At 46.8% G+C, this 26827-nt stretch overlaps 3 protein-coding genes across 4 annotated transcripts; 1 reads left to right on the forward strand and 2 right to left on the reverse strand.

Moving 5' to 3' along the window:
- Positions 1-1364: 1364 nt before the first annotated feature.
- Positions 1365-4621, reverse strand: LOC117859227 (serine/threonine protein phosphatase 2A 57 kDa regulatory subunit B' kappa isoform). Its single transcript, XM_034742431.2, has 3 exons — positions 4347-4621; positions 2814-4248; positions 1365-1913 (listed from the first exon to the last, which is right to left on the reverse strand). Exons 2-3 carry the CDS (start codon positions 3978-3980, stop codon positions 1578-1580), a joined length of 1503 nt encoding a protein of 500 aa, XP_034598322.1. The 5' UTR covers positions 3981-4248; positions 4347-4621; the 3' UTR covers positions 1365-1577.
- LOC117856455 (zinc-finger homeodomain protein 10-like) lies at positions 4240-9113 on the reverse strand. The gene is made up of 3 exons (XM_034738818.1): positions 8979-9113; positions 5318-5998; positions 4240-4248 (listed from the first exon to the last, which is right to left on the reverse strand). Exons 1-3 carry the CDS (start codon positions 9111-9113, stop codon positions 4240-4242), a joined length of 825 nt encoding a protein of 274 aa, XP_034594709.1.
- A 10836-nt stretch (positions 9114-19949) lies between these two features.
- On the forward strand, positions 19950-26476 carry LOC117857837 (katanin p60 ATPase-containing subunit A1). Of its 2 annotated transcripts, XM_034740713.2 has the most exons (7): positions 19954-20254; positions 21491-21956; positions 23292-23489; positions 24167-24411; positions 24581-24739; positions 25477-25564; positions 26009-26476. In XM_034740713.2, exons 1-7 carry the CDS (start codon positions 20136-20138, stop codon positions 26288-26290), a joined length of 1557 nt encoding a protein of 518 aa, XP_034596604.1. In that variant the 5' UTR covers positions 19954-20135; the 3' UTR covers positions 26291-26476. The 2 variants fall into 2 exon arrangements, with proteins under 2 accessions (XP_034596605.1, XP_034596604.1); XM_034740714.2 differs by lacking the exons at positions 25477-25564; positions 26009-26476 and adding an exon at positions 25264-25451 and having other exon boundaries at positions 19950-20254.
- The last annotated feature ends 351 nt before the right edge of the window (positions 26477-26827 follow it).

Below are 26827 nucleotides of genomic sequence, written 5' to 3' on the forward strand. Positions count from 1 at the left end.
TTGCTCTTTGCCCCTTCACATTTCTACCATTACATTTAAGGTATTTTCTTGGTTTGCTGAGGCCTTGGGTGGCCTGAATGCAGAACGTGGGCTTATATTGGGCTTTGATAGGCTATTGAGCTGGTTGCTGGCCATGCATGGTTGTAGCCCAGCAATGCTTCTGCTTTTCTTATTTTTCTAATATATATGTGTATGGAGATAAGATTCGACGAGCACTAAGTAGTGAACTTGAACTTTAAGTGGTTGTGAAAAAAAAAGTATCAGATCTAAATTCACATATTACATCTTGTAGTAGAGAAATATGCATGTTTATTACAATTTGTTTTACTTGCAGATGGCATCTTCAAAACGATCCGAGAGCCGCACCCCAATCCATGATCCGTTCAACACCACCAGCCAAAGTGACAATGGTAAGCTACTGTTCAAATGTACATTCAATACAATGCAATTACATGTATGCCTTTTATTTTAGGTGGCATCCATGTTGGAGGATCAGTGGCTTCGAATGACATTCCACCACCTCTAGAACCTAGAGAATGGAGAAGGCAACGGGATAGGAACCGATACAAGCTAATGTCTATCCAAAAGAAGGAAGAATTACTAAAGAAGCGACGTGAAAATTACCAACGAAGTAAATCTGCACCTGCTAACGTTGAAGTTGGACGCAACCAATTACTAGGTAGTATGATAGTTACTTTTTAATACTTGAACTAATGTTATTATGTGATCATTAGCGAATCTGATTGGTGTCCATTTTTTAGGCGAAAATATTGCTTCTGATGAAAATAGAGTAGAACAGAGACCAGAATTAACGGGTGAGCAAACTGAATCAAGGCGTGCAAAAGATAGGGCACGATATGCAAATGTGACACCTAAGCAGAGACAAGCAATGCGTGATCGTCAAAATGCGCGTAATATGAAGCCTGAACAGAAGGAGGCGAAGAGAGACCAATATAAAGCACGTCGAGAATTACGTCGCAACACTCTACATAAAGACTCAATAGCAATGGTGAACCCTAGATATAACCCAATGTGACTCCCCATAATATATATTCGATTTGTGTGCTCCTACAATAGGGATGAATATGAGATGCCCTGTATGCTTCATGAATAAAGTTAGATGTATGCAATATATTTTGGACAATCATATTTAGAAAAAAACATAATCAAGTGTGATTTACATTGTCTACTGAATTAACTAATAAGATTAGAATGTCATTTACCTATAATTTGTATTACCCACAGCAACGCATTGTATTGCCCATAGTAACGCATGGGCACGATCCTAATCACTTGCTAAACGGAAAGCAGCTAGAAGAGAGCGGAACAAAGCTGAATAACGCTGCTCATAAAACAAGCACAGATGCATGAAACAGCCAAACAGGCATGCCTGATGCCTCTTTATCATATCAGAGAGACGGAGAGATCCCAACACAAATAGTTACAGCTTACAGCACGACATGCTTTCTACTTCTACGAACAAAATAAACTAACTAACAAGGTGCTGTTCTGTTCAGCACTTGGACCATTTTCACCACAAGCTAAAGATTTGCAGTGTCCCTCCCAACACCCGATGCCTAGCGGCTCACCAGGACGGCTGTGTTGCCGGTCACTGGCTGGAACGCTGCCGCAGACTCTAGCCGCTCCCAGGCCAGCCTCCGCTTCTGTTCCAGCGACGCCTGCCTCTCTCCATCTTCCTTGTGCTTGGCAAGGCAGGCAGAGAAGAGCTCCTCATCCATCTCTGAAAGCATCTTCTTCACGTTGGCTGTCAGGTTTAGGACTGACACGTTCCAGTGGTTCTGGATATTTTCTTCCAATGCTGGGGTGACGATGGGCACGATCGCTTGCCGGTTCTGTGCGACCAAGCTGATAATGTGGTCGTTGTTCCACATGAAGAGCGCTCGCTCTGCAACCTGGAACAGTTCGTTTGATTTGACTTAACCATTTTAAAGGTACATCTGAAAAGCAGTCATAAGCCTAGATATGCTAACAAGTGCTAAAAAGAACAAAAGAAATAGTGAATGGGGAATAGCGATAATGGAAAAGACAATAGGGGCAGAACTTGCTATAGCTGTGGACAAGGTTTCATTTTCTACTTTTGTAGGGGGAGCCAATCATGACCAGAACGCCAGAAACCGGTCGGTCGGTTTCTCAGTTATCTCAAATATTGTGGTTTACTATTCTGGTTTTACTTAGCATCATATCCTGACAAAACTGGTGATACCATACATGGCCAGTTACCCACCAGATCCATTGCTATATGGCTCATGTACTGCATACGGTTCTGCCATTTAATTTCTTCAGAAATGGGAAACAGCGAATCAACTATGACAATCTCCCATATGAATTGGTGATGGCATGCTGGCCTACCATCCTTTGTCTACATCTTTCTGAAAATAACAGGCATTCATTACTCATTTGGCTTGTCTGCATACTCATCAAGTAACCAGATAGAACCTAGCCATACATGGGTAGACAGTGGTAATGTTATGATAAGTCCATTTTGTGGTCATGAATGGTTCCAATTGGATGCCTGATTCTTTGGACTCTACTATGTGGACGACAAAGTAAATTCATGTAAGTGTTGGAAATGAATTAGATGAAAGCCTCAATGATTGGTTACAAGTTATTTGCGTGTATGCTCTTCATTTGGTACAGTATTTTTTGTACATGCGACAAAATCGCATTATGTAAATAGAAGGCTAAAATGCATGCAGTATACACTATGGGTATGTGACAATATACAATTTGTTTTCTCAAAGCTAAATAAAAGTTGTAACAAGATTTATGACAGGACATTCAAAAAAAATTACCTGGAAGTGGGAACTGTTGATGCAGTGAGCGATTCGACGGAACAACAGAACCATGCATTTCTGGAATTCGACCATGTTGGTTGCCTCTAGGACCTCCTCAATCTCACTCAGAAACATTACCTCTTTCTGACTATTTGTTATTGGCCAGTATCTAAGCAAGCCAAGTATCACCGAACTTGCAAGTTTTGGCTCCTTCTCTACAAACTGGGTCACACAGTAGGTTAGCTGCTGCAGATACACACCAAGTGTTTTTGGCTTGTGTAAAGGAATTAGAACCCTCCAAAGAAAGATTTTGTGTTCCTCCTTCAGAGGCAATGTGAAGCCACTAATAACACTTCCGAAAACCTCCAACAGTTCAGCAATACCGTTATGGCGATCAGTCTCAAACACAAAGTGGTAGAATATATTGCTCACTGCTTTGCGGATGAATGGACGGTGCACCATGAATTTTCCATAGATCCGATGCAATATTGTTTTCAAGCAATCCCTTTCTCTTGGGTCCTCAGAATTGAAGAGCTCAAGCAACTTCACGATGAATGTGTGGTCAAAATATTTTTTCCCTACCTTTGCATCCAGAGATGAGGAGCCAATAAATTTCAGCAGGAGATCATACACAAGATGCAGATGGGGCCATGCAGGATCAAACATTGGCTCCTCCTCTTCACCCTCACCACCGCCAGATGAACTGGACCTGCAATTGGGAGGGAACACCCTGAACAAGTTGATAGCAAACATTCTACAGCAGGCAACAACCATCGGCTCCGTGAAGCGGGAGCTAGCAGAATCAACATAATCCACAAGATCCACCAATGCCTGCCTTTTGAAATCCTTCTCCGCGGAGTTCTTGTTCGGGTCCGAGAAATCAAAGACAACACAGCACAGGCTCACCTTGCTGACAAACAGGTTCGGCTTCTCCCCGTTCGGGACATCCTTGAACGACACAAGCGGCTCAATGCCAGCCACCACGCTCGACGGGAACACCGCGGACGACATGCGCTTCACGCTGGACGCCGGACGGGCAGGCCCGGCACTCGGGCAGCTGCTCGTGCGCTGTATCGCGCTCCCGTTGCCGGCAGCATTGCGTCCGGGACTAGAGCCTGAGACATGGTCGCCCTTCCCGGAGGCAGAGGACTTCCTAGGCAGCTTGGGCAGGAACTGTTTCCACATCTTTCCCCAAGGTCCTGATTTCTCACAGCAACGCCATGCCCACAGCAACACCAAAGCTCCTGATGGTCCTGGGCGTCCAGCACACCAAAAATCGCGTGCAAGTGTGACCAGCGATCAGAGACAGTAGAACAAGCACCCAGGGAGTCTAATTCTAATGCTAATGATGCAGCAACGTGAGGCCTCCGGGCAACCAGCGTCAGCACACTCGGACAGTGCGAGCGCGAGTGAATCGAAGGGAAGAAGAAACCCAAAAGAAACCCTAGAGCACCTGATTGCACAGACAGAAATGCAAGCCCAAGTATCAGCAGCAGCAACGAAGAGCGCGGTCACAGAAACTGCCGCTGGAGGGAGGAGTTCACCGCTCACCGGGAAGGCTGGGATTTGTTCGGATCTGCGGCGCGTCGGCAAGAGATTGCCGGATCCAAACCCCAAGCCGCGGTCCTGTGCGGCGAATCGAGCTGCCGAGAGAGGGGAGGCTACTGGGGTAGCAGGCGAGGAGGCATGGGGAACCGGGTGGGAATCCGGTGGGCTTCGTCTGCTTCTCGGGAGGAGGACAGGAAGGTAAGGCAGAGAGAGAGAATGTGAGATGAGAGTGGGACGTGATAAACGAGGAAGCCAAGGGTGTCCCGCTCCCGCGTGTGTCTGCTTCCTGGCTGTTTCTTTGTTTGGCTCGCTCGGCGATGGTTTCGCGGGATATTTACATATTTAGCACCGTTACAAATGGTACTCCTTCATTTATCACTTTTATCACTTTTAGCTTCTACGTTTTTACCATCACGAACGAAACGAAGACCTGTTTGGATCCGACTTCATAAACTTTAGGACATGTCATATCGGATGTTTAGATACTAATTAGAAATATTAAATATAATCTAATTACAAAACTAATTGCACAGATAGAGTCTAATTTGCGAGACGAATCTATTAAACCTAATTAGTCCATAATTTGTCAATGTGGTGCTACAGTAACCATTTGTTAATGATGGATTAATTAGGCTTAATAGATTCATCTCGCGAATTAGTATAGGAATTTTGCAGTTAGTTTTATAATTAGCTCATGTTTAGTCCTCCTAATTAGCGTCCGAACATCCGATGTGACCCTTCTAAAGTTTAGTACCTTGTATCAAACACCCCCAAAGCAACAGATTTGCCACTTTTGCTGACGTTGCACGCCAAGTCCCTGTGACAGCGTGTAAAAGGGGTGCCAAAAGACCTGTGTGCCCTCGTCTTTCTCTTCCGTTAACCTCCCGCTAGCAGACCCGACGCCATCCATCTCCCCTTCTCCATCTCCACTTCTCCCCTAGGCCTCCCTCCTCCCTGCCTCCCGGACAACATACCATCTGCAAATGGCACCCCAGCCGCTCCGACAGCGCCTGCATCCGCTGCTTCTGCTCCGGGATGAACTTGGTGCGGAACCGCTTCCGTGCCGCCGTCGAACCGGCACCTGGCGCCGGCATCGAGCCCAGTGAGGCCGGCGGCCTCGGCACCACTGTGGGGATCGAGGCGCTCGGCGCGCCGGTGCTCAGCGCAAGGAGCATGTGCGGCACCGGCTGGAGGTATCTCGGCGGCCCCATCGCCGGTGCCGGCAGCGGCGACAGCGGGCAATCCTCGTCGAAGTCCGACCCCTCGTCCAACTCGTCGGTCTCGTCGTCCTTGAAGGCGACCGGCAGGCGGTCCTCCGGCGCCTCACGCATCACGTGCTGCGGCACTGGAGCCGGCTGCGGGGGAAGGGGAGGAGGCAGCGTGAGGAGAGGCGGCGAGGGCGGTGCCTCGCGGAGCCGGTAGTGGAAGTTGCGGTGGCACCCGCAGGCGGCGCACTGGAGCGAGGCCGGGTCAGTGGGGTCGGCCTCTGGCGACGGCATGAACTCGCCACACCCGTCCAGGGCGTGCCCGCCCAGGCTCGCCGCGTGGTTCTTGAGGCACTCCCGGTACACCCCCGCCTCGCCTGCGCCCCCACGTCGCCGCCGCCGCCGCCGCGGGCCACATCTTGTCGTCGGGGAGGCAGGGAGGAGGGAGGCCTAGAGGAGAAGTGGAGATGGGGAAGGGGAGATGGATGGCGTCGGGCCTGCTAGCGGAGGTTAACGGAGGAGAAAGACAAGGGCACACAGATCTTTTGGTACCCCTTTTACACGCTGTCGCGGGGACGTGGCGTGCCACGTCAGCAAAAGTGGCAAATGTGTTGCTTCATTTCGTTCGCGATGGTAAAAACGTAGAAGCACCCGTAAAAGTGGCAAATGAAGGAGTGACATTTGCAACGGTGGCAAATATGTAAATATCCCTGGTTTTGCTGGGTACTTGTGCTGGCCACCCTTTGGTGGTTTTTGCTTTGCCTAGGCTGTTTAGCAACGGCTGCAAGACATTTTTTTTAAAAAAATGAAACAAAAAAAATGCATATTTCTTCTACTCTTTCGGCATCTATCTTCGATTGTTAAGATCGTTATTTGATCTCAAATTATTGGGATGATATCCTCGGCTGCTGCTGCAGCGTTGGATGTGTCATGCCTGCCGTTTTCTCTATGTATATAGTATGCTAGTATTTGTGCATCCAGCCTCTCATCGACCCCACTCACCGTCTGCAAGTCACGCGTGTCTATAATAATAAAAAGGGATTAGCATTGTTCTTTCTGACCCAAATCGGATCCCGAAAGGCTCTAATCCTATTAGCCGGTCAGGCATCTAGCACCACATGCTTCCGAGACCAACGCAATACAAGATGGTCGCAGCAGATCGATGTACCCTCACAGGATGTCTTTAAGCTGCATAAAAAACAGAGGTTGGTAATTTCCTTTGCATCTCAGAAGGCAAGGCCTCCCGCACCAGGCAAGGCGGCAAGCGTAAGCTCGTGTGTACTACGGCTGTAGTGTTTTGGAGCCGTATCCACTTCACCGGCTTTTTTTATAAAAGTCGAGGTCGAAGCTCCACCACACCATCCAGGGAGAGCCTTTACTTCGGCCCGCTTTAATTCGAAATCACGGGCGGGGGCATGGCCCCGGCGGGCTGCAACGTACGCCCTCGGCGGAGCCCATGGCGCGCGGGGGCGGCCAGGATAGCCGCCGCTTGTGCTGTGACGCCCGCGTGGTGGGTGGGCCGCCTGCCGGTCCGCGCCGGAGCATTTGAAGTTGGAGGCTCTGTCCCCGTCGGTTCGGCCGGCGCTTCCCTTTTCTCGCTCAAGGGGGCGTTTGATACCGGATGTTAAACCCGTATCACATCGAATGTTCAAATACTAATTATAAGGATTAAACATGAGATAATTATAAAACTAATTGTAGAACCTTGTGCTAATTCACGAGACAAATCTATTAAGCCTAATTAATCCGTTATTAGCAAATGGTTACTGTAGCACCACATTGGCAAATCATGGACTAATTAGGTTTAATAGATTCGTCTCGCGAATTAATTAGTTTTGTAATTAGCCTATTGTTGGCGCTAGAAATCGGCTGATCGAATTCCCAGCGTCGGACACACGACCCGGGAGAATCTGCTTAACTCCTGTTCGGGTGATCGCCCTGGTGCGGTTCGCGCGGCGTGCCAGCCAATCTGACCTGTGGATTGCCTAGGAAAGAAACGTGTCAGATCCCAGAGGTCGCGATCGGCTAAGGTTCCGATCTCGAGGTAGCTTATCAGCGAATCGGCCGATCTGCCGTGATAAAGAAATCGGCTATAATGCAGCCGATTACCGAGCAACGTTTAATAAAGAAGACCGCTAGAGTAATCTAAACAACGTTACAGTAGCAACACTAGGAACAGATCTAATCGGCTATGCGTAAAATGAATAGATTAAATGACGAAGTACAAGAAAGCCGAAATTTCCAATTCCTAGCTGAATAACTGGTGATAAAACTAGAAAAACAGGTAAAACCTAGAATTCTAGTGAATATCGATAACTAGTGAATAAATCTAAACGAAATGACAGCGATGCGCCCGAAGTTAAAGCTTAGATATTATTCGATAAACGGAACTTACAAGATCGGCCGGAGGTCAAGTTGATGCAGCCCCGCCAACCCGTACGAACTCGTGAAAAAGAAGAAAAGTATTAGCGAAGTCGCCGGCTTGAAAGTAAGTACGAGGAAATAGTAGTTTGTTGTATTGAGTTGATGATGATTACAGATCTATAAGGGTGGCTATTTATAGCCTGTTACAAACGACTTCTTATCTGACTAGAACTCTATCTCTAATTTTAAACAAAAAACGAATATTTACAAGTACGACTTGTACTAGGTCGATTAACGCGCTCTTCATGGGTTGACTCCCTCTTCATCTTTATAATCCTCTTTAGGTCCATATCGGCCCAATCGCTCCAGCCTCCTAATCGGCCGATTTCTACTCACTCCATCGGCAAGGAACAGCCGATTAGGGCCCACATGTCGGAAGCTCTGACTACTCCGATCCTAGGACCTAAGGTCGGGCGAGGCGGATATCCTCCCTCGGAGGGTCGGGCGCATCCGACCCAGGACTCAGGGGTCGGGCGAGGCGGAACTGAACCCTTAAAGGGTAACCGGCCGATCCCTGACTGTAGCACCAATCGACCGATTTCCAACCGTGACCTCTGTGTCTTACCGCATCCCCTGATTTCTTCCTTTCTTGTCGCTGATTTCACACGTGTTAAAATCTGGCGTCAACACATGCCCCCCAGTTTCGGAGTAAATTATAGTCTTTACTTCGAAATTCTTTTTAACTTCCCTTCCGAAACAAACGCATTGAAAATATCCTTCCGTTTCGCGGTCTTCCGCCTGATGATTGCAATCTTTTCGAAACGGGCGCCCACGACAACCGCTCCTCCTGAAAAAATCGAAACGCCGGCGTGGTAAAAATTCCACTTTTACCCCTTCTCAGACCACCTTTAAATACCAGCTCGTCCCGTACTCCCCTTACGAGCTCACGTCTTCCTTCTCTAGCATTCAGGCCTTCTTCTTCCTCCGGCGCCTTCCTCAGCTTCCAGCTTTTTTCCCCGGCGTCTCTTTCCATCCTTATTTCTCCCTACTTCCCCAATGGCGGCACCTTCAGGCACTTCGCCAACGCCTGATGTTCCGGAGATAGCCCCATCGGCGAAAGTTCCAGTGGCGACGGCAGCGGCTCCATTGACGGGAGAAGGAACTCTATCAGCGGGAACTGGGGCTTCAACCGAAATCCCATTGGCGGCTTCATCATCTGCAGCTCTACCGGCGATCCCGCCGACTACGATGAGCTTCATCCCAGAGGTCATTACCGAAACTTTCCTTAACAGTAATGCATTTATTTTAGATCTATTCTTACTTCCGCACCCCCTTTTTCCTTCTTTAGGCGGTTAGGCATCAGATTACTATTCACCTTACAGAGACTCCCGGCCTTATCTGCCTTGGTCCCATGGGAAACCCAAATCCAACCGAATTAATCAATTTGGAAACCCATAGAATCCCCTTTAAGCAATCAACTATGGACCTAGATCATTGGTCGGGTACCTTCAGGTCATGGCCAAATGAAACCCCTGACTGGAGGGAATGGTACCAGCGGATAGCCGCTTCTAAAAGGGTCCAATGGGATGAGCGTAAAATCGGCCAGTGCATCGATCTGTCTTTGTCCCAAATGGAAAGAAATGAGCCGTTAGTGATGGCAGCCTCTTACTTCTGGTCCGATGCTCTCAATGCATTCGTCTTTGGACACGGACCCATGACCCTCACCTTGGCCGATGTAGTCTTGCTGACCGGCCTTGACATTTCCTCCCCGAACACCCCTTTTCGCCTTTTGGCCACGATCATCTCATCGGTTGGACACAAAGGGAATCGGCGGATGGAAGGGATTCATCAGATGTAACAAAGGGCGGGATCAGTCGAGAACAGAGAGCACACGGCTTTCCTGATGATGTGGCTAGAGAAATATTTCTTCTGTGGGAGAGCAGCTGGTCCATCCACCAACACACAGGCTCTGGCCGAGGCACTATCGACAGGGGCCTCCGTTCCCCTTGGAAAACACCTACTGGGGGCAGCCTATCATATGCTCCACCAAATCGGCGTTAAATTATCCCAAGGGGAGCCGATTGGAAACCCCGGTGGGCCCTGGTGGTTTATCGACTTATGGCTGAACCTGTATATGAGCAAGATCTCTCAGCAGCGAGTGGAGCTCATGACATTCCCTAACATCGAATCGGCAGAGAACCCCACTGTCCGACGCCGATGTACATCTTTTGGCGAAGCGGCATCGGCCTTTTCTGGCTGCTCGTACTCTGTTACCAAGGTGGCTGAATACTTCAGGTGTTTTTATAACGGCTTCAGCGAAGACGCGACCAGTTGGTTCCCCTATCAGAGGGATGACCCGATCTTTGAGCTCCCACCGGCCGATTCGATGAAGACCTTACAGACGAATTAATCAAGCCGGGGATCTTACCGTCAAACTTTTTCTCGGGGAAAGATGCTCCTACCTATGAGTTCTACAACCCATCCATCGTAGCACGGCAATTCGGCATGGGTCAGGTGCCGATTTATGCATACTTCGCCGGCCGAGCAAAGTTCAGAGATGAACTTACCAAGGGTCTTGACTACAATCGGCTGCGAGATCGGATTCCAGACTCCAGTACCATAGACCTGAATGGATGGATAGCAGCTCCTTTCGCTGTCCAGCAATTTAAGCTATGGTGGGCCGAATGGAAACAGCACCTCTTCTGCGCCTCTGCATCAGTATACTGCAATCTCCTGGATCCAACCAACATTGATCCGAACGCCGAGGTATTCTTCCTTTACCCGGCCGATTTTCATTTTCCCTTTTTTACACATGTATACTGACATCTTGTTGTTGATCCAGTCTGAAAGCCATGCTCCCCAAAACGCAGCCGGAGTGGTCGGCCGATAGAGGACCGTTATCCATATACCACATTCCCCCTCATCGGCTATCATGCCCATTCTGTGGACGTCATCGCCGGTCGAGCAAAACAAGCGCGGAAGAAATTGTCAAGAAGACTAGTCGCCGAGTGCGTGCTCGTACAGAATCGGCTGATCCACCCATGACTACATTGGCAGAAACTTCGGCCGCGCCGACCCTTCCGACTGCTGAAGAGGTGGACATTCAAGTCGCCACAGAAGCCGGAGCAGCCGCTGCGTCATTATTGGTGGAGGCTATGCAGATAAACTTACCATCCGATCTTCCCGATTGCTATCTCCATACTGACTCCGCTTATATTTAGACTGCATAGACTACCCTTGTGATCCCTCAGCAATCGGCAGTAACCCAAGCAGTCGATGAAATGCCTGCACCCCCTCCTGCTGAGGTATACGATCCTTTAACCCGATCTTCTAGTATTTGGATGATGCTCTTATTAACTTTGATACAGGTTACCGGCACACTAAGCGTATTGCCTGATCAATCATTGGCCATCCTTCAAGAAGCTAGCCTGAGCAAAGCGCCAATTGTCGTTGAGTCCTCTTCTTCCGATGAGCCAATGGCGCCAGTCCCAGAGTCGAGGGTGACAGTCTCGCAAACGCAGCTGGAAGAAATCCATTTTAAGGAGGTAAGAGATCTCCCACCCTTAGTTGGCCGATTTGCTACTACCATCGGCTGACTTGTTTTCTTTTCATTTACTATTTTACAGGAACAGGACACCCCTAATAACAGCCTTTTCTCGTTCGTGGTCGCTCTCTCCGATGATGAGGAAGTTGCTTCCCGTCAGGTCACTTTGAGCTCCGTTCCTGACGACGTCCGTGCCAAGCTTGAAAGCATATGATCCCTTCTTCAAGAGGACATCGGCCGATTGGTAGAAGATGTCTCGCCGATTCGGCAGCTCTTTGGTGACGTCAGCGGGCGAGTACCAGAAGAGGCGGAAGAAGCCTTGGCGCCGGCCGCGTATATTGAGTCAATGCGGATTCCGTTCTTCAGGACTTTGCGTCACATGGCCGATCGCGCCAAACTGACCAAGACTCGTGAAGAAGAAGATCTGTACAAGCGTCAGGCTCAAGAGGTGCATCAACGGATTCATTTTCTGGAAGATCGTCGGCACGATAGATCACCTCAAACGCCGGAGAGCAGAACTTGCCAAGGAGATGGAGCAAGTGACCAAAGAAATAGCCGTCGAAGAGAAGAGGCTTCAGGAACTTCCTTCCGTCATCGCCGATCTGAAGCGGGAGAGGCAGCATCTGGCTCACGAAGCTCTTAAACTCCACCGCCACATGTCAAAAGTCCCAGGATCGGCAGAGGATGACCAACGGGTCCTGGACTCGGCCGATCAGATCCGGCGTCGAGCGATTGCGGCTATCACCGCCCTTCTGGGCGACCTGTAAAAGCACTCGCAGTCTTGTACGAACATTAATGCCTCCTTTGACCGTCCTTCGCGGCGCCCCCTTATTTATTACCCTTTTTACTTCTAATGGGACGCGTCTTACCAAACATCCACACCTTCTTCACTTATAAATACCGGCCTTGGTTTCATTTTTTAGAGCACCCAGTTAACTCGACTTTCTCTTCCCTGACTTGTTTCCGTCGGCGCGCTCTGCAGTCATGTCTTTTTCATCCTCTTCTTTTTCCTCTGTTAATCAGGTAAGAGACCTGCCACCGCCCTTTTTTCTTAGTTTAATTCCTCTGAAAAGAATCACATCTTCGGCTGTTATACATTGTTTCTTTTCTCAGCCGCGGCGCCTTAGCCTTGAACTCGAACGAGCCATCGGGCTCGTGTACTCCGACGAACCATTGTCACAAGAAGACAAGGATCTAATCAGGGTTCATCGTGAAGAACTCAAGGAGCACGTCCCTGCCGATGTCCAACGGATCTGGGACTTCCTTGATGGCAACGACCACAGGCGACCTCGAGCCGACAGGAGTCACACGCTTCCACGTCAAATCGCTCTTGAAGATGCAGCGGCAGGGACATCACGTCCGGCAATGGACCGGAGTCATCCTGTTCCCCGTCAAGTTGAAGCGGAAGTCGCGATGAAAGATATAGAAGAACGGCACATCCGTCTTCTGATAGAACTAGGTCGGGTCGAGAGAGAACTTAAGAAGAGGCGTGGTTAATTATTTTTTTGTTCTAAGGGCGACTTGTACTGCGGCGGCCGTGTAACCCATCGTCCGTACCGAATAATAAATCGGCCGATTTGGACAATTATGTTTTCTCTTTAAGCGATTCTTCTTGTATCGGCTGTGTGTTTGTTCATCATGGTCGATTCTTATGCTCCGACCCATATACTAGGGTAGTACCTTTTCAAGTAACTTCCGTTCAAAGCCCTAGTAAACTCTTCTCCTTCGATCGTTTCCAGAATATAAGCGTTTCCCGAAGCACATCGGCCAATTTTATACGGCCCTTCCCACGTAGGGGACCACTTACCGAATTTAGGATCTTTTGACCTGATCGGCAGCACTAACTTCCATACCAGGTCCTTCGGAGAGAACTGCTTGACCTTTACCTTCTTATCATACCATCTGGCCACTTTCTTCTTGTTTTCTTCAATACTGATCAAAGCTCTCAATCGTTGGCCAGCCAAGTCATCAAGTTCCCTTTTCATGAGTGAGGAGTAGTCATCGGCCGTCAACTGATCTTGGAGCGAAGTGCGTCTCGACCCTGTCCTCAATTCCCATGGCAGTACCGCCTCGTGACCGTATACCAACTGATAAGGGGACATCTTGGTGGCCCCGTGGCAAGCCATCCTGTATGCCCATAGGGCCTCGGTCAAACATAAATGCCACTTTTTCAGCTGTTCTTCTATCTTCCTCTTGATTAACTTAATTATCCCTTTGTTGGAAGATTCAGCCTGACCATTAGCTTGGGCATAGTACGGAGAGGAGTTTAACAATTTGATTCCCATATCGGCCGTGAACTTTTCGAATTCTCCTGATGTAAACATCGTTCCTTGATCGGTCGTGATAGTCTGGGGAATGTCGAAACGGTAGATGATATGGTCCCTTACAAAGTCAACCATAGCGGCCGATGTCACGACCTTTAGCGGAATCGCCTCTACCCATTTAGTGAAATAATATGTGGCTACTAGAATGAATTTGTGCCCTTTGCTTGATGGAGGATAAACTTGCCCGATGAGGTCTATTCCCCAACCTCTGAACGGCCACGGTTTGATAATAGGATTCATGGCCGATGCGGGCGTACGTTGGACATTCCCGTATTTCTGACAATCTTGGCATCCTTTATAATATTTGAAGCAGTCTTCGAGGATCGTCGGCTAGTAGTACCCATTATTCCTAATCATCCATTTCATCTTATGTGCCGATTGGTGGGCTCCACACACTCCCTCGTGGATTTCTCCCATCAGAGTCTTCGCCTCCTCTGTTCCTAGACACTTGAGTAGGACGCCATCAATCGTTCGGTAGAACAAGTCGTCTTCTAGTAACACATATTTTGTAGCCTGAAATCGTATCCGCTGATCCACTTTCCTAGATGGATCTTTCAGGTAATCGGCGATCTCTTTTCGCCAGTCATCGGCCGCGAGTTCTAGAGCCATAGCACCTTGAATCGGCCGATATCCGGATGCATGTTGGGCAAGCCTGTTGGCATCCTCGTTATGATTCCTAGGGATGTGCTCAATAAACGCGGACTTGAATTCTTTCAGGAGTTGAAGGCAATCCTCATAATAAATCCTCAGTATATCATCCTTGCATTCAGACCTTCCTGTTAATTGGTCCACGATAAGCATGGAATCCCTAAAAATCTCGACGGCATCAACCTTGATTTCCCTCAATAATTGTAACCCCTTCAACACGACTCGGTACTCTGCTTGATTGTTAGTGGCGGATGCTTCTATCGGCAGAGAGAAATCATAGCTTGCCCCCCGAGGCGATATGAGGACGATGCCGATTCCTGATCCGGCCCCACATGACGAACCATCAAAGTATAAGGTCCATGGCACTGGCTCCAAGAAGGTAGCCTCTGGTCCGCAGTGCTGGGCAACGAAATCGGCCATGACCTGACCCTTGACGGCCTTTGCCGATTCATATCGAAGATCGAATTCTGACAAAGCCAAGATCCACTTTCCGATTCATCCTTTCAAAATCGGCAATGACAGCATGTATTTTACCACGTCGTCTTTGCATACAACTACACACTTTGCCGATAGCAAATAGTGCCTGAGTTTGGTGCATGAGAAGTAAAGGCATAGGCATAGCCGTTCTACTGGGGGATACCTTGTTTCGACGTCCAGAAGTCTTCTACTGACATAATATATTACCCGTTCCTTTCCCTCGAACTCTTGGACTAGAGCCGACCCGATAGCTCGTTCATCGGCTGATAAATATAGTTTAAACGGTTACCAGTTTGAGGCGGGACCAATACTGGTGGTGAAACTAAGTACTGCTTGATTTCTTCCAGTGCCTTGCGTTGCTCTTCTCCCCATACGAACTCTTGGTCGGGCTTCAACTTTAACAATGGTGTGAAGGCTTGGATACGCCCAGACAGATTAGATATGAATCTTCTGATGAAATTCACCTTGCCGATTAGAGATTGCAACTCAGTTTTATTTTGCGGGGCCACGACTTTATTGATGGCCGTTATGGTCTTCCGGTTGATTTCTATTCCCCGCTCATGAACCATGAATCCTAAGAATTGTCCGGCGGATACGCCGAAGGCACACTTATTCGGGTTCATCTTCAGCCCATGTTTCTTGGTACATTCCAGTACCTGCCGCAGATCGGCTAGATGCTTCTGGTGTCCTTTTGATTTGACTACGACATCGTCGATGTAAATTTCTACCAGTATGCCGATAAGTTTATGAAATATGTAATTCATGGCTCGCTGATACGTAGCACCGGCATTTTTCAAACCGAAAGTCATTACCACCCACTCGAATAAACCAAGGTGACCCGGGCACCTGAAAGCCGTTTTGGATATGTCCTCTTCGGCCATTAGTATCTGATTGTATCCAACGTTTCCATCCATGAAACTAATAACTTTGTGTCCCGCAGCGGCATCTATCAGCACATCGGCCGTCGGCATTGGGTATCCGTCCATTGGCGTGGCCTGATTGAGGTTCCTGAAACGACGCATACGCGGAGCTTTCCGTTCTTCTTGTATACTAGTACAATGTTGGAGATCCATTCGGCATAACGGCATTGCCGAATAAATTTTGCTTCGATTAGCCGCGTTATTTCGGCCTTTATATCAGGTAGGATTTTAGGATTACACCGTCGTGCAGGCTGTTGATACGGCCGATACCCCGGCTTTATGGGTAACCGATGCTCGACAATAGATCGGTCTAATCCGGGCATCTCATGGTATTCCCAAGCAAAGCAATCCTTAAATTCTCTTAATAAATTTGTTAATTCACATTTGTATTCCAAATCCAAATTTGCACTAATATATGCCGACCTTGGTTTGGTGCCATCGCCTAAGTCTATCATTTCTAATGAATCGGCTGACGTGAAGCCGTGTCCCAGTTTTCCATCTTCTCAGGCGAACTGATCCATTTAGTCTGAATCTTCGGAGCCGACTGCTCGGATCGGCTGCAGGCCAAAATCGGACACCTTCAGGAAATCAGTGTCCCATATTCTCCCGGATATGCACTTGACATTCTCGCAGCTCCACTGCTGTGTGTCGACCGCCGCGATGCTGTATGCGGAATCGGCGGTGACCACCTCGATATTGTCGCCGACCCAGAGTACTTTTTACTCTGCCGGAAGTTCCGCCCCTGTATCGGAAGTTCCGACCCCATCAGAAGTTCCGGTACAGTGTTGGAAGTTCCGACCCATTTAACTCCGCTGTGAAAAAATTTCAGGTTTTAAAGATCGAATCTATTCACCCATCCTCTAGCATCACATGATCCTTTCAGTGGTTCCTCCTCCGTCCTCCTGGGTACGGACTACGGAGCAATGCGTGCCTCGTGACTTGCCCTCGCCGTCAGCCGTTAGTGGGGGCTACGCGACGACAGGTGGTACGGGGGATCGAATCGTTGAAGTGCGGTGGTCGGGGTTGGCGTCGGTGGTTCGGCGCGGTGAGGTTGAGGCGGCTTTCGGAGTGGAAGTGTGTGTGGCCGTGTGGGACTCTGGGATCTGGAATAACGCTCTGCTTCTCCTAGTTTGCTGCCTGCGCGTTATACGCGCTCATCAGTCAACAGTCATCAATCATCACACCGTGCGCGCGCTGAATAATTGGAGTAGGCCGGATTGAAGTATTAGGGGGACAGTCAGAGTGATTCATGGCCCCTGGCATCCCCCTGTGGCCTCTTGGCTCTGTCTCTCTGCTAGAGGATTTCCATTATCGAACTATCATCGTCAACGTGACTACGTGAGCATATAAGGGGTGGCTGCAATGTCAAAACAATTTTGCTCTACCAAATCCATAACATTTCGAGCAGGGGCGGACCTGCACCTAGAGCTACCCGAGCCGTGGCCCTAGTCGCGGCCGAACAATCTCCAGTATATATGGGGGTGTTTGGAAGCACTCCACTCCACAAAAAATTGCTCCACTCTACCAACTCTGAAAATTTCGCAGCCAAACGCGTCTAGCTCCAGCAACTCCGGCTCCAGGAAAAAGGTGGAGCAGGGGGGTGGAGTACCTCAAGAGGTGCTCCAAAAACCCCCTGTACAGACGTCCTTGTGAAGTTGGTGAGTATTTACCCACCATTGCCACTCGTTACACAGTACCGGTTCGCGAAACATAAAACTCCCGTCGCCCGTTCCACCCGCGTGTCGGCCGCCGCCCCGTTCCACCCGCACATCGGCCGCCGCCCCGTCCCACCCGCCCGCCGCACCGCCCACCGCGCCGCCCGCCGTCCGCCCGACGCGCCGCCCGCCGCCCGCCACGCCCCCCGCCCGACGCCCGACGCGCCGCCCACCGCCCGCCGCGCGGCCCGCCCGCCGCGCCGCCTGGGGCGAGCTCCCCCGCGGCGGCGCGGCCGGGGCGTAGGCCGGCCGGCGCGACCGGGGCGTAGGCCGGCCCATGTCCATCTTCTGGCAGGTGCCGCAGTACGTAGAAGAGAAGAGGAGAGAGAGGAAGAAGAGAGGAGAAAATAGAAGAGTATGACATGTGGGTCCGTTAACAAAGGGTAAAATAGACCATTCACAATAAGTGCTCACGTTTTTGGAGCTGGAGCACTGCCATCAGCCAAACACGTGCAAGAGCTCCATGTTTTTTTGGAGTTGGTGGAGTGGAGCTAGAAAAGTGTGGAGCTGGTGGAGTGGAGCTGATTTTTCCGGAGTGGAGTACTCCCAAACATCCATAGTTTGGTCAAAAGCAACTAAATCCAGTCCACCACCGACAGGGCAAGGCCAACGGTCCGATTCGTCGCAGGTTCCGCTCATCCTCGCCTCGCTTCGCCTGTGTTGCAAGTCGCACGAACGCATCTGGCGACCGCTCGACTCCTCCGCCGCCTCCCGCCAACCACCTGAGCCCCTGGTCGATTTATCGTGAACTCAACCCCCCGGCAGCTCGGTGACCTGTTCCTTCTCCGCTCTTCCGTCGCGTGCGGGCTGCTAGACAATTGTGTCCACACCGTCTGCCGCCTTGCCATTGCCAAGCATTGCTGCTTGCCAGGTGATTAGAGCACCAGCAAATTAAAGCAGCTAGCCCAACTTGCCTTGCGGCCATAGTGCTTTTGCGCGCATCTCCTCGGCCAGGAGGATCCAGTGATTCAGCGTGCTCTTCATGCAGCCGTGTAGCAACCAATAGCAATAGCAAAGCCAACTAACATTTTAGATGATTCTATCTAGCTTATTTATTTCGATTATGTCACACTAGAGCAATAGACTCATTAAGCAATTTAGCCGCACTATTTATTGGGTCGCATAAAATTGATTAATTAGTTATGTCTTGCATAGATTTTGAGAAACACTGTAGAAAATGGACGTGACCATATTATGATATATCATATCTCTATGTATATGTATTATTGTGTCATAGGTACTTGGAACTTGGCCCTAGTCTTGATGAAAACCTGTTCTGCATGTAAAGCAGTTGGTCAAGACTCCAAGGGAGGAATCCGCCATGATTCCAACACTGCCTCTAAAAAAACCTCCAAAAAAGACTTGTCCAGTGATCTATTTTTTCTTTAAAAGAGAATCCACAACGTGTAAAAAAATCGATGCTCACATTTTGTCTCAATTAGAGCAGTGAGAAAGTCAATTAAAAAATTGCTTCTCTTTTAGCATATAAGTTCTCACTAACCTATAAAATCCAACTCTTATTATGGGTACATCCTCATCATACAACAACTCGGTTCAACGAGTCGCAATTTTCATCGTACATATGTGGTTCAATCGTCATAAATCATAATATGTTTGAACCGCTTTCTACAGTTATATTTTGATTTTTTTTCTAGTGCTTAAAGAACTTGTTTGCTTGCAATCCTGCAAAGCTGCCTCGCGCCGGCAGCGCTCCCAAGCGCGCGCTTGATTTCGTACGCCTGCAGTGAAGATCACTGCATGGCTACCCAACTGCTTGCTAGGCTGCAACCAGACGCCCCTAAGTCCAAAGACGACAACATGCACAAATCTGTCTGTTTTTCCACCTACACCTATGCTCGCAAAAAATATCTAAACCTATTAAAAAACCCATACCCGTGATGTTTTAAATTTAGAATTTATAGTGCACAAAAATATATGATGAACAATAACTTCATAGTTCACTTTAAAAAGTAGTAGAGAGAATACAACTATAAATAAAGTCATATACTTAGTGACCACACCACCGCACAGAGTCACCAATTCACCACATACACGAGGTTACGGTAGCAAACCATTGAATATATTAAAAATACGACAAAGTAGGAAATAAAAGGAGGAGAATACTATGTTTATTCTAAGTTGATAAAAAACAAAATGACAATACTCCCTCCGTCCTGGGACAGTTTTGTGGGACTGAGGGGGTATGCGCTAGGTTATCAATAAAAATGCGGTTGACCATCAAAGCCATGCGAATCGGAAGGGATCAGGCGAACAGACGGATGTTGGGCTTTTGTCAATGACAGTGGGCCCTTAGACATCGACAGCGGCTGCTCAAGCGTCAGTGTCCCCGACGCAAGGCCCCGGCGAGGCGGCGACCTCCATCCAAGCCTCAAAACGGCCAGTCCACCACCACCACGCAACGTTTCGTCCCCAAAAATTTCGAAACCAAACGAAGCCACACTGCACGTGCGCGACAGCTCTCTCGACCTCCCCCCTCCTTCCCGTCTTCTCCACCGAGCTGCTCGTCTCCTCCCATCCGACTCGCTTCGTCGAGAACCCCAGCGCCGGATCTCCGCGGCGGCGGCGGCCGCGGAAATGGCGAACCCCCTATCGGGGCTGCAGGACCACCTCAAGCTCGCGCGGGACTACGCGCTCGAGGGCCTCTACGACACCTCCATCATCTTCTTCGACGGCGCCATCGCCCAGATCAACAAGTGAGCTCCCCCCTAGTCCCTTGAACCCGGCGTCCCAGTTGCCCTCTTATCCCCGCTTGATTCGATCGCGATTATGCCGCTACGGCGATCGGTTGGTGTGGATCGCGACGTCTAGCCCACCCGGATCTGCTTGTCTGGCCGCACGGCTACGGATTTTCATTTTGGATGCTGCGCTTGAGTTGATTCGAGGTGGTAGTTTTGCTTCAGAGGGAGCATTGTGCTGAACCGCTGGTGGTTCTGTTGTTAGGTCTATCCCAATTTTTAGTTTGTAAAAACTAGCATCGGTTTGCATCAACTTGCAGTCATGTGGCTCTAATTAGGTGAAAAATTTGACCGTTTCTGGTGAGGAATTTAGCAAAATTTACTTGTAGATGAGTTCAATTTGCTTAGATTTGAATGTTGAAGATTTTAGTAATTGGGGTTTGTGACTCAGGAAAAGTGACTTAGAATCAATGTGCAAATGTTTTAATTTCCATTTCTGGCCAGAGAGTAGGCAGCTTTCTTTTGGAACATTGATCAGCTGTGCGTTGTTGCACTTGTAACCATGGATATCAATGCTTTATTAATCTTGCAAATTTCAAAATTTAAGTGGCGTGTTTGTACTAGAACAATGCAGTCCAAATGTGAAGCAAGTCTATGTATCTTATTGGTGAAACTGAATACTTGAAATTCAGCAACACCTCTGTTTTCTTGTTTTTCTTCTTTAACTATCACTAGAATTCATGGTGGATGATATTTTTCTTAGCACTACTTCTGTTTCATTTTGTTCTTTAAAGTAATCAATTCCTTTTCATTTTGTTCTTTAAAGTAATCAACTACATATATGATAAATGTGCGGGCACCTGGTTCCTAAGAAAAATGTTTTTTTCCCTTCTTTTACCTCATTTTATGATGGATAAGACTTGACTGTGCGGGCACCTGGTTACTTTAGATGATGCTATGACTCAATATAAAATGGATGAACTCTAAGAAAGTTATGGTTGAAGAAAGTAAACAAAATGTGAAACAGCTGGATGCTTTATTTAATTGAGGAATTTTCAAAATAGTATGTTGTGTATTTCCACTAGAACATTGCAATCCTGTCATGTCAAAGTCAGTATTTACAGATAGTATTTTATTAAGCACTGTCTTATGATGAATTGTTCAATATAATAATTAGTAAAGATAATTCAAAGCCTAGATGATGTATTTTCCTTGTTGTTCTTCATGTTATTAAGGCTAATCTTAACTCTACAGGCATCTAACTACTCTGGATGATGCTCTGGTTCGTACAAAATGGATGAACTGCAAAAAAGCAATCTCTGAAGAAGTGGAAATTGTGAAACAGTTAGATGCCCAATTAAAGTCCCTTAAAGAAGCTCCTGGTGCGAGGCGGTCCTCGTCACCTCCTATTCGCTCCAACAAATCATTTCATTTCCAACCGTTGGATGAGTATCCAACTTCATCACCAGCACCCTTTGATGATCCTGATGTGTGGGCTCCACCAAGAGATGCACCTAACCGAAGGCCTGCAAGAGGTCAATCTAGCGCAAGAAAATCCTCCCAAGATGGAGCCTGGGCACGTGGTTCATCAAGGACTGGAACACCTAGCCGTAGCGCAAAGCCTAATGGGAGTAAAGGAAGCTCTGCAGTAAGATCATCAACTGCCTCTAGCACTGGTGGGAGAAAAGGAAAAGCAAGTTCAAGCAAGGCTGATTCTGCGGTAATTTCTGTCAAACAAGTGTTCTTTACAACGATTGGGTTCGGTATTTTTAGAAGAATTTTTTACGGAAGAAGAACAAGTTTTTTCTTTGATGTTCGCCAAAACAACTCACTTTTCTTTCAATGGATCACACAGTGAGCGTATTTGGTATTTGGATATTATCCATATCAATGACCTGGTGAATCCTCTTATTCTTAATTAATCATTAGACAAAACTAATAAACTAGAAAAGATCGATATCAAGATAAAACTTGCACATTTTCCATTCTGAAATGTTCCATAGTAGGTGAATTAATTTACTAATTGACTAAGAAAATTAGTAGCCTTACTCTTCGGAATAGAAATTGGCTATTTCTACATAGGGAAAGTCGTGTGCAATGAAAAATGCAAGCACGATTTGGGGAGGTTAAACCTAAATCTTTTATATCAGAAAATATGGCGTATTTATTTTCGTAATTTCTGTTTTGCGCATTGGCATGGGCAAGCAACGTGACTTGAATCGATAAACTAGTGACTTGGTTTTTCCTTATGAAATTATGCTCACATCAATCTTCCTAGTAAAAAACCATACCTTTATAGCATTTAGAATATGCACTTTATAATCAATTCTCATTATCAATATCCGTTGCAGAATATGTCCTTCTACCTTTTAAACTAATTCATTCTTGGTGTACACAGGATGCAAGTAAAAAATTTCTGTTGGGGTACTGCTGAGTCAATCACCTATTGCCACTTAACCCGCTGCTATTTCTAAACAGATCTTGATATTGAAGTAGTAGAATCACGGGGTCTCAAGTGGTCATTAAAACTTAATTTGACCTAATTTAGACTAGGTAGGCCTTCTAAGATGAACTCAACTAGAACAGAGTATTCATCATCATCACATATCTGTTCTGTACCTGTTTATGTGTGCCATGTTCAGGGAGGGCCTTAGGCTTATATAATACTGGAAAAACAATCAAATCTAATAGACAATATAATGATTCAATCAAATCACAACTTAAGCAAACAAACTAATGAACTCTCTTATCTCTGCTGAAATACTAGCATTTACCATCCGTTTCCTCTGTTCCTGGGTTCTATGCTTGTATCATGCGCATAAAGTGTGACAGCATACTCTACAGGAATTGATAAATGACTAACATAAAACTATGTTGAAACGATAGTGCCTAACTGCCTATCATTATATTCCAAATCAGAGGAACATACATGTATGCATAATTTACAGTGTACATTATTTCCCTTGTTATCATCGTTCTGCTAAGATAGGTAACTACAAGTTTCTTCAAAATCATTAAGTTTTTGAAAACCTTGTTTTTCAATTATTTTTTACAGAGTAGTGATGCTGAAGAAGGTAAGTCCAAGAAGGGTCAGTACGAAGGTCCAGATATGGACTTAGCTGCCATGCTCGAAAGGGATGTTCTAGACTCTACTCCAGGCGTGAGATGGGATGATGTTGCAGGACTTAGTGAGGCCAAACGACTCCTCGAGGAAGCAGTTGTGCTTCCTCTCTGGATGCCCGAATATTTCCAGGTAATAATTTATAGAGAAATTTGTCCGTAGGACAATGAAAATTTTGTGATTTTGTCTAGGCAAATTTTGTTTGCCTGCATGACATTAGTTTATCCTGCAGATAAGTGTTCTGTAAACCAATTTCCCTAATTTATATTCTGCTATGTTACCCCTTACTGGTTCAAACATACCACTGTAGCATATCTGAAAAATGCTTGTTCATTCTTGACAATAAAGCTAACCAAATTTTGAGGCACATGGCAATTGGAATGATCTGACATTACAATTATGCTGCCTTTATATTGTAACATGGAAATGATCTAGATATAAACATTTACCAGTTTTTATGCAACTCTAGAAGACATTCGGAATGATTGTGAACCCAAACCTTACCTTGCCATCAATTTGAAAATTTATGTTTATGGGCTTATGGCCACAGACACGTTTTAGCCTGAAAAGGGTGCTGCCTTTACTCGGTATCATGGAAAGTCTCCAGTTGGTTTTCTTAATTGTGATACCAATTTGGACCATGTTACTTTTTAAAAGATTATGAACCCAAATATTGCTAGAAGTTTGAATTTTAGTGGCATGATCTGCATGGTATTTTCTTCCCTTGTTTAATCTTTTTATCCAATCTAGATACTATAACACTATGTATACTATAGATACTAGCTCATATGCACACTATTTCTTATCAGGGTATTCGTCGACCTTGGAAAGGAGTTCTTATGTTTGGTCCACCTGGTACTGGAAAAACCCTTTTGGCGAAGGCAGTGGCTACAGAATGTGGAACAACATTCTTTAATGTTTCGTCTGCAACATTGGCTTCTAAATGGCGTGGCGAGAGTGAGCGCATGGTCCGTTGTTTATTTGACCTTGCGAGGGCCTATGCTCCAAGTACAATTTTCATCGATGAAATCGACTCCTTGTGTACATCCCGTGGGTATGTGTAGTTAATTTAATTTTTGGTTGATGCCTAAATCAACGAAATTTCCTTGAATACTTTGCACCATAAATATGAATTATACCTAGGCTCCAAACTTTTGTTGGACGGCATAAATTATACCTAGATTACCAGTTAATGTATTTATCCATTCTTTGTAAATATGCAGGGCTTCCGGTGAGCATGAATCATCAAGAAGGGTTAAGTCTGAACTTCTAGTGCAAATTGATGGTGTAAACAATAGCTCTACCACTGAAGATGGTCAACCGAAAATTGTTATGGTTCTGGCTGCTACCAACTTTCCATGGGATATTGATGAAGCACTGAGGTTGGCAAACTCTTTTCTGCTCATATTCACTTTACTTGAGTTACTTCTGCCTACTGACGAATAGATATTGACACCTGGAAGACGCATAAGATGATCGACATGAATCAGTCCTACTCTACCAGTAGTTGAGCTAGATTGCTTGATTGGCGCTGCTAGTAGTGTTAGATACTGCTAAAGCTAGAATCTGTATATTTGATTCCTCAAACTTATACCAGAATCTTATTCATGCTGCATTTGTCATACCAACATTTATTGGGTAAGATAATAGCTTCTCATGGAGGTAGTCTTTACTGCAGTATGTGTACAATGTAATTTATGGGAGGGGACAAATCTGTGTCTTGTATAAGCCATATAGCCAAATGCAGTCTGTAAGAATTAACACTTTTATGAGGATTAGAGGTGCCCATATGTTGAAATTAGGTGTGGGGAGCTGACATTGTTCACAGTTACAACCATTCGTACTATTTTTAGGCAACAGCCATGACTCAGGCTCTCATTTTTGACTGGTTCCCTGCTTTGTGCAGGCTCTCATTTTTGACTGGTTCCGCTAATACATGCCTACATCTAGAGCAGAACATGCTGCAGATATGTAGTTTTTTTTTTTATCTATTTTCACCTGGCTATGTCCTTGTTAGTCATGTGTGCTATGTGCAATGTTACTAATGTTGCCATTACTACCACAGTACATCTCTTGTGCCACATGTGGTTGTTGACTCTTTGATTCTCAATTGACTCAGGCGGAGGCTGGAGAAGCGTATTTATATTCCACTTCCAGATTTTGAAAGTAGAAAGGCACTTATCAACATTAACCTTAGAACAGTTCAGGTAAGTTGTGCAGACAGATTTCTTTCTTTTTAGATAAAGAAACTATGTTCCAGCCTTTTACAAGGTTTCTGGTTCATCATTGGGATATCTGTCCTGTTTCGTTCTGGGTCCTTTTCAACGGACTGCTTTAATCAACCATGCTGTGCCTGCACATGTTTAAATTGTTGTAACTGCGCATGCTCATTCTTGCCTGGCCTTTAATTACCTGGAATCACACGTTACCATAAGCTACATGCCTGCATCATACCCAGTATTTACGTTGGCCCTGTCATTTTCCTCCTTTTGAATCTCTGATTTTCCCAAAAATGATTACTTATCTCAGCATTGCACTGCAACTCTCTTCAAAATCACATTGCTCGCTACCCTGATTCCATCATATATGTTGATGACGGTTACTGCGTCGTACCCTCAGTTGCTTATTGTGCACCTCCTTTTAATCAACAGATAGCTGCGGATGTTAACATAGATGAAGTTGCTCGGAAAACAGAAGGTTACAGTGGAGATGACCTTACAAATGTTTGCCGTGACGCGTCAATGAACGGTATGAGGCGAAAGATAGCTGGCAAGACCCGCGATGAGATCAAGAACATGGCGAAGGACGAGATAGCGAAGGACCCAGTGGCCATGTGCGACTTTGTGGAGGCTCTGAGCAAGGTCCAGAAGAGTGTCTCACCCGCAGACATAGAGAAGCATGAGAAGTGGATGGCTGAGTTTGGATCTGCTTGATACCTAAGCTCCTTACATCTTCACCTTTGTTTCGCGTGTGCTTTTGCCTGTTTCCCTATAAAAAGGTGTAGAATGATCTTCTGTCACCTGGTGGTGTTGTATCATAGGCCAGAGTCACGCTTGCCCATGGAACTATCCTGTTGATTTTCAGTGACGCTAGGAATTATAAAATTCTCGATTCTTTCAGTTCTTGAAATTGGAAATGCGTTTTCTGATCATGAAATGGAGCTCATCCATTAGCCGTGGCAGCCTTTGTTAGCCTTAGATGTGGATTGGCCCTGACTTCAATTAGGCATCAATCGACAACCGTTCCCTGTTGACATGCAGCCGTCATATCTGAGTCTGATACAAGCCCTTCTGGTTCCTGAACAGTATGTTTGCTCTCTTCCATTTGCTACACTATTCAGTGGCTGCAGCCTGCAGGCGCCTCTGAGGCACTGACCACTGAGCAGTAAGGCCCAGGACCAGGAGCACCGGTCGTCTGGAGCGGACGCTGGCGCCTGGCGGTCTTCCGCTGACGAGCTTGGCATGACACCA

Source organism: Setaria viridis, chromosome 5 (assembly GCF_005286985.2).
Source record: "Setaria viridis chromosome 5, Setaria_viridis_v4.0, whole genome shotgun sequence".
NCBI lineage: Eukaryota > Viridiplantae > Streptophyta > Magnoliopsida > Poales > Poaceae > Setaria > Setaria viridis.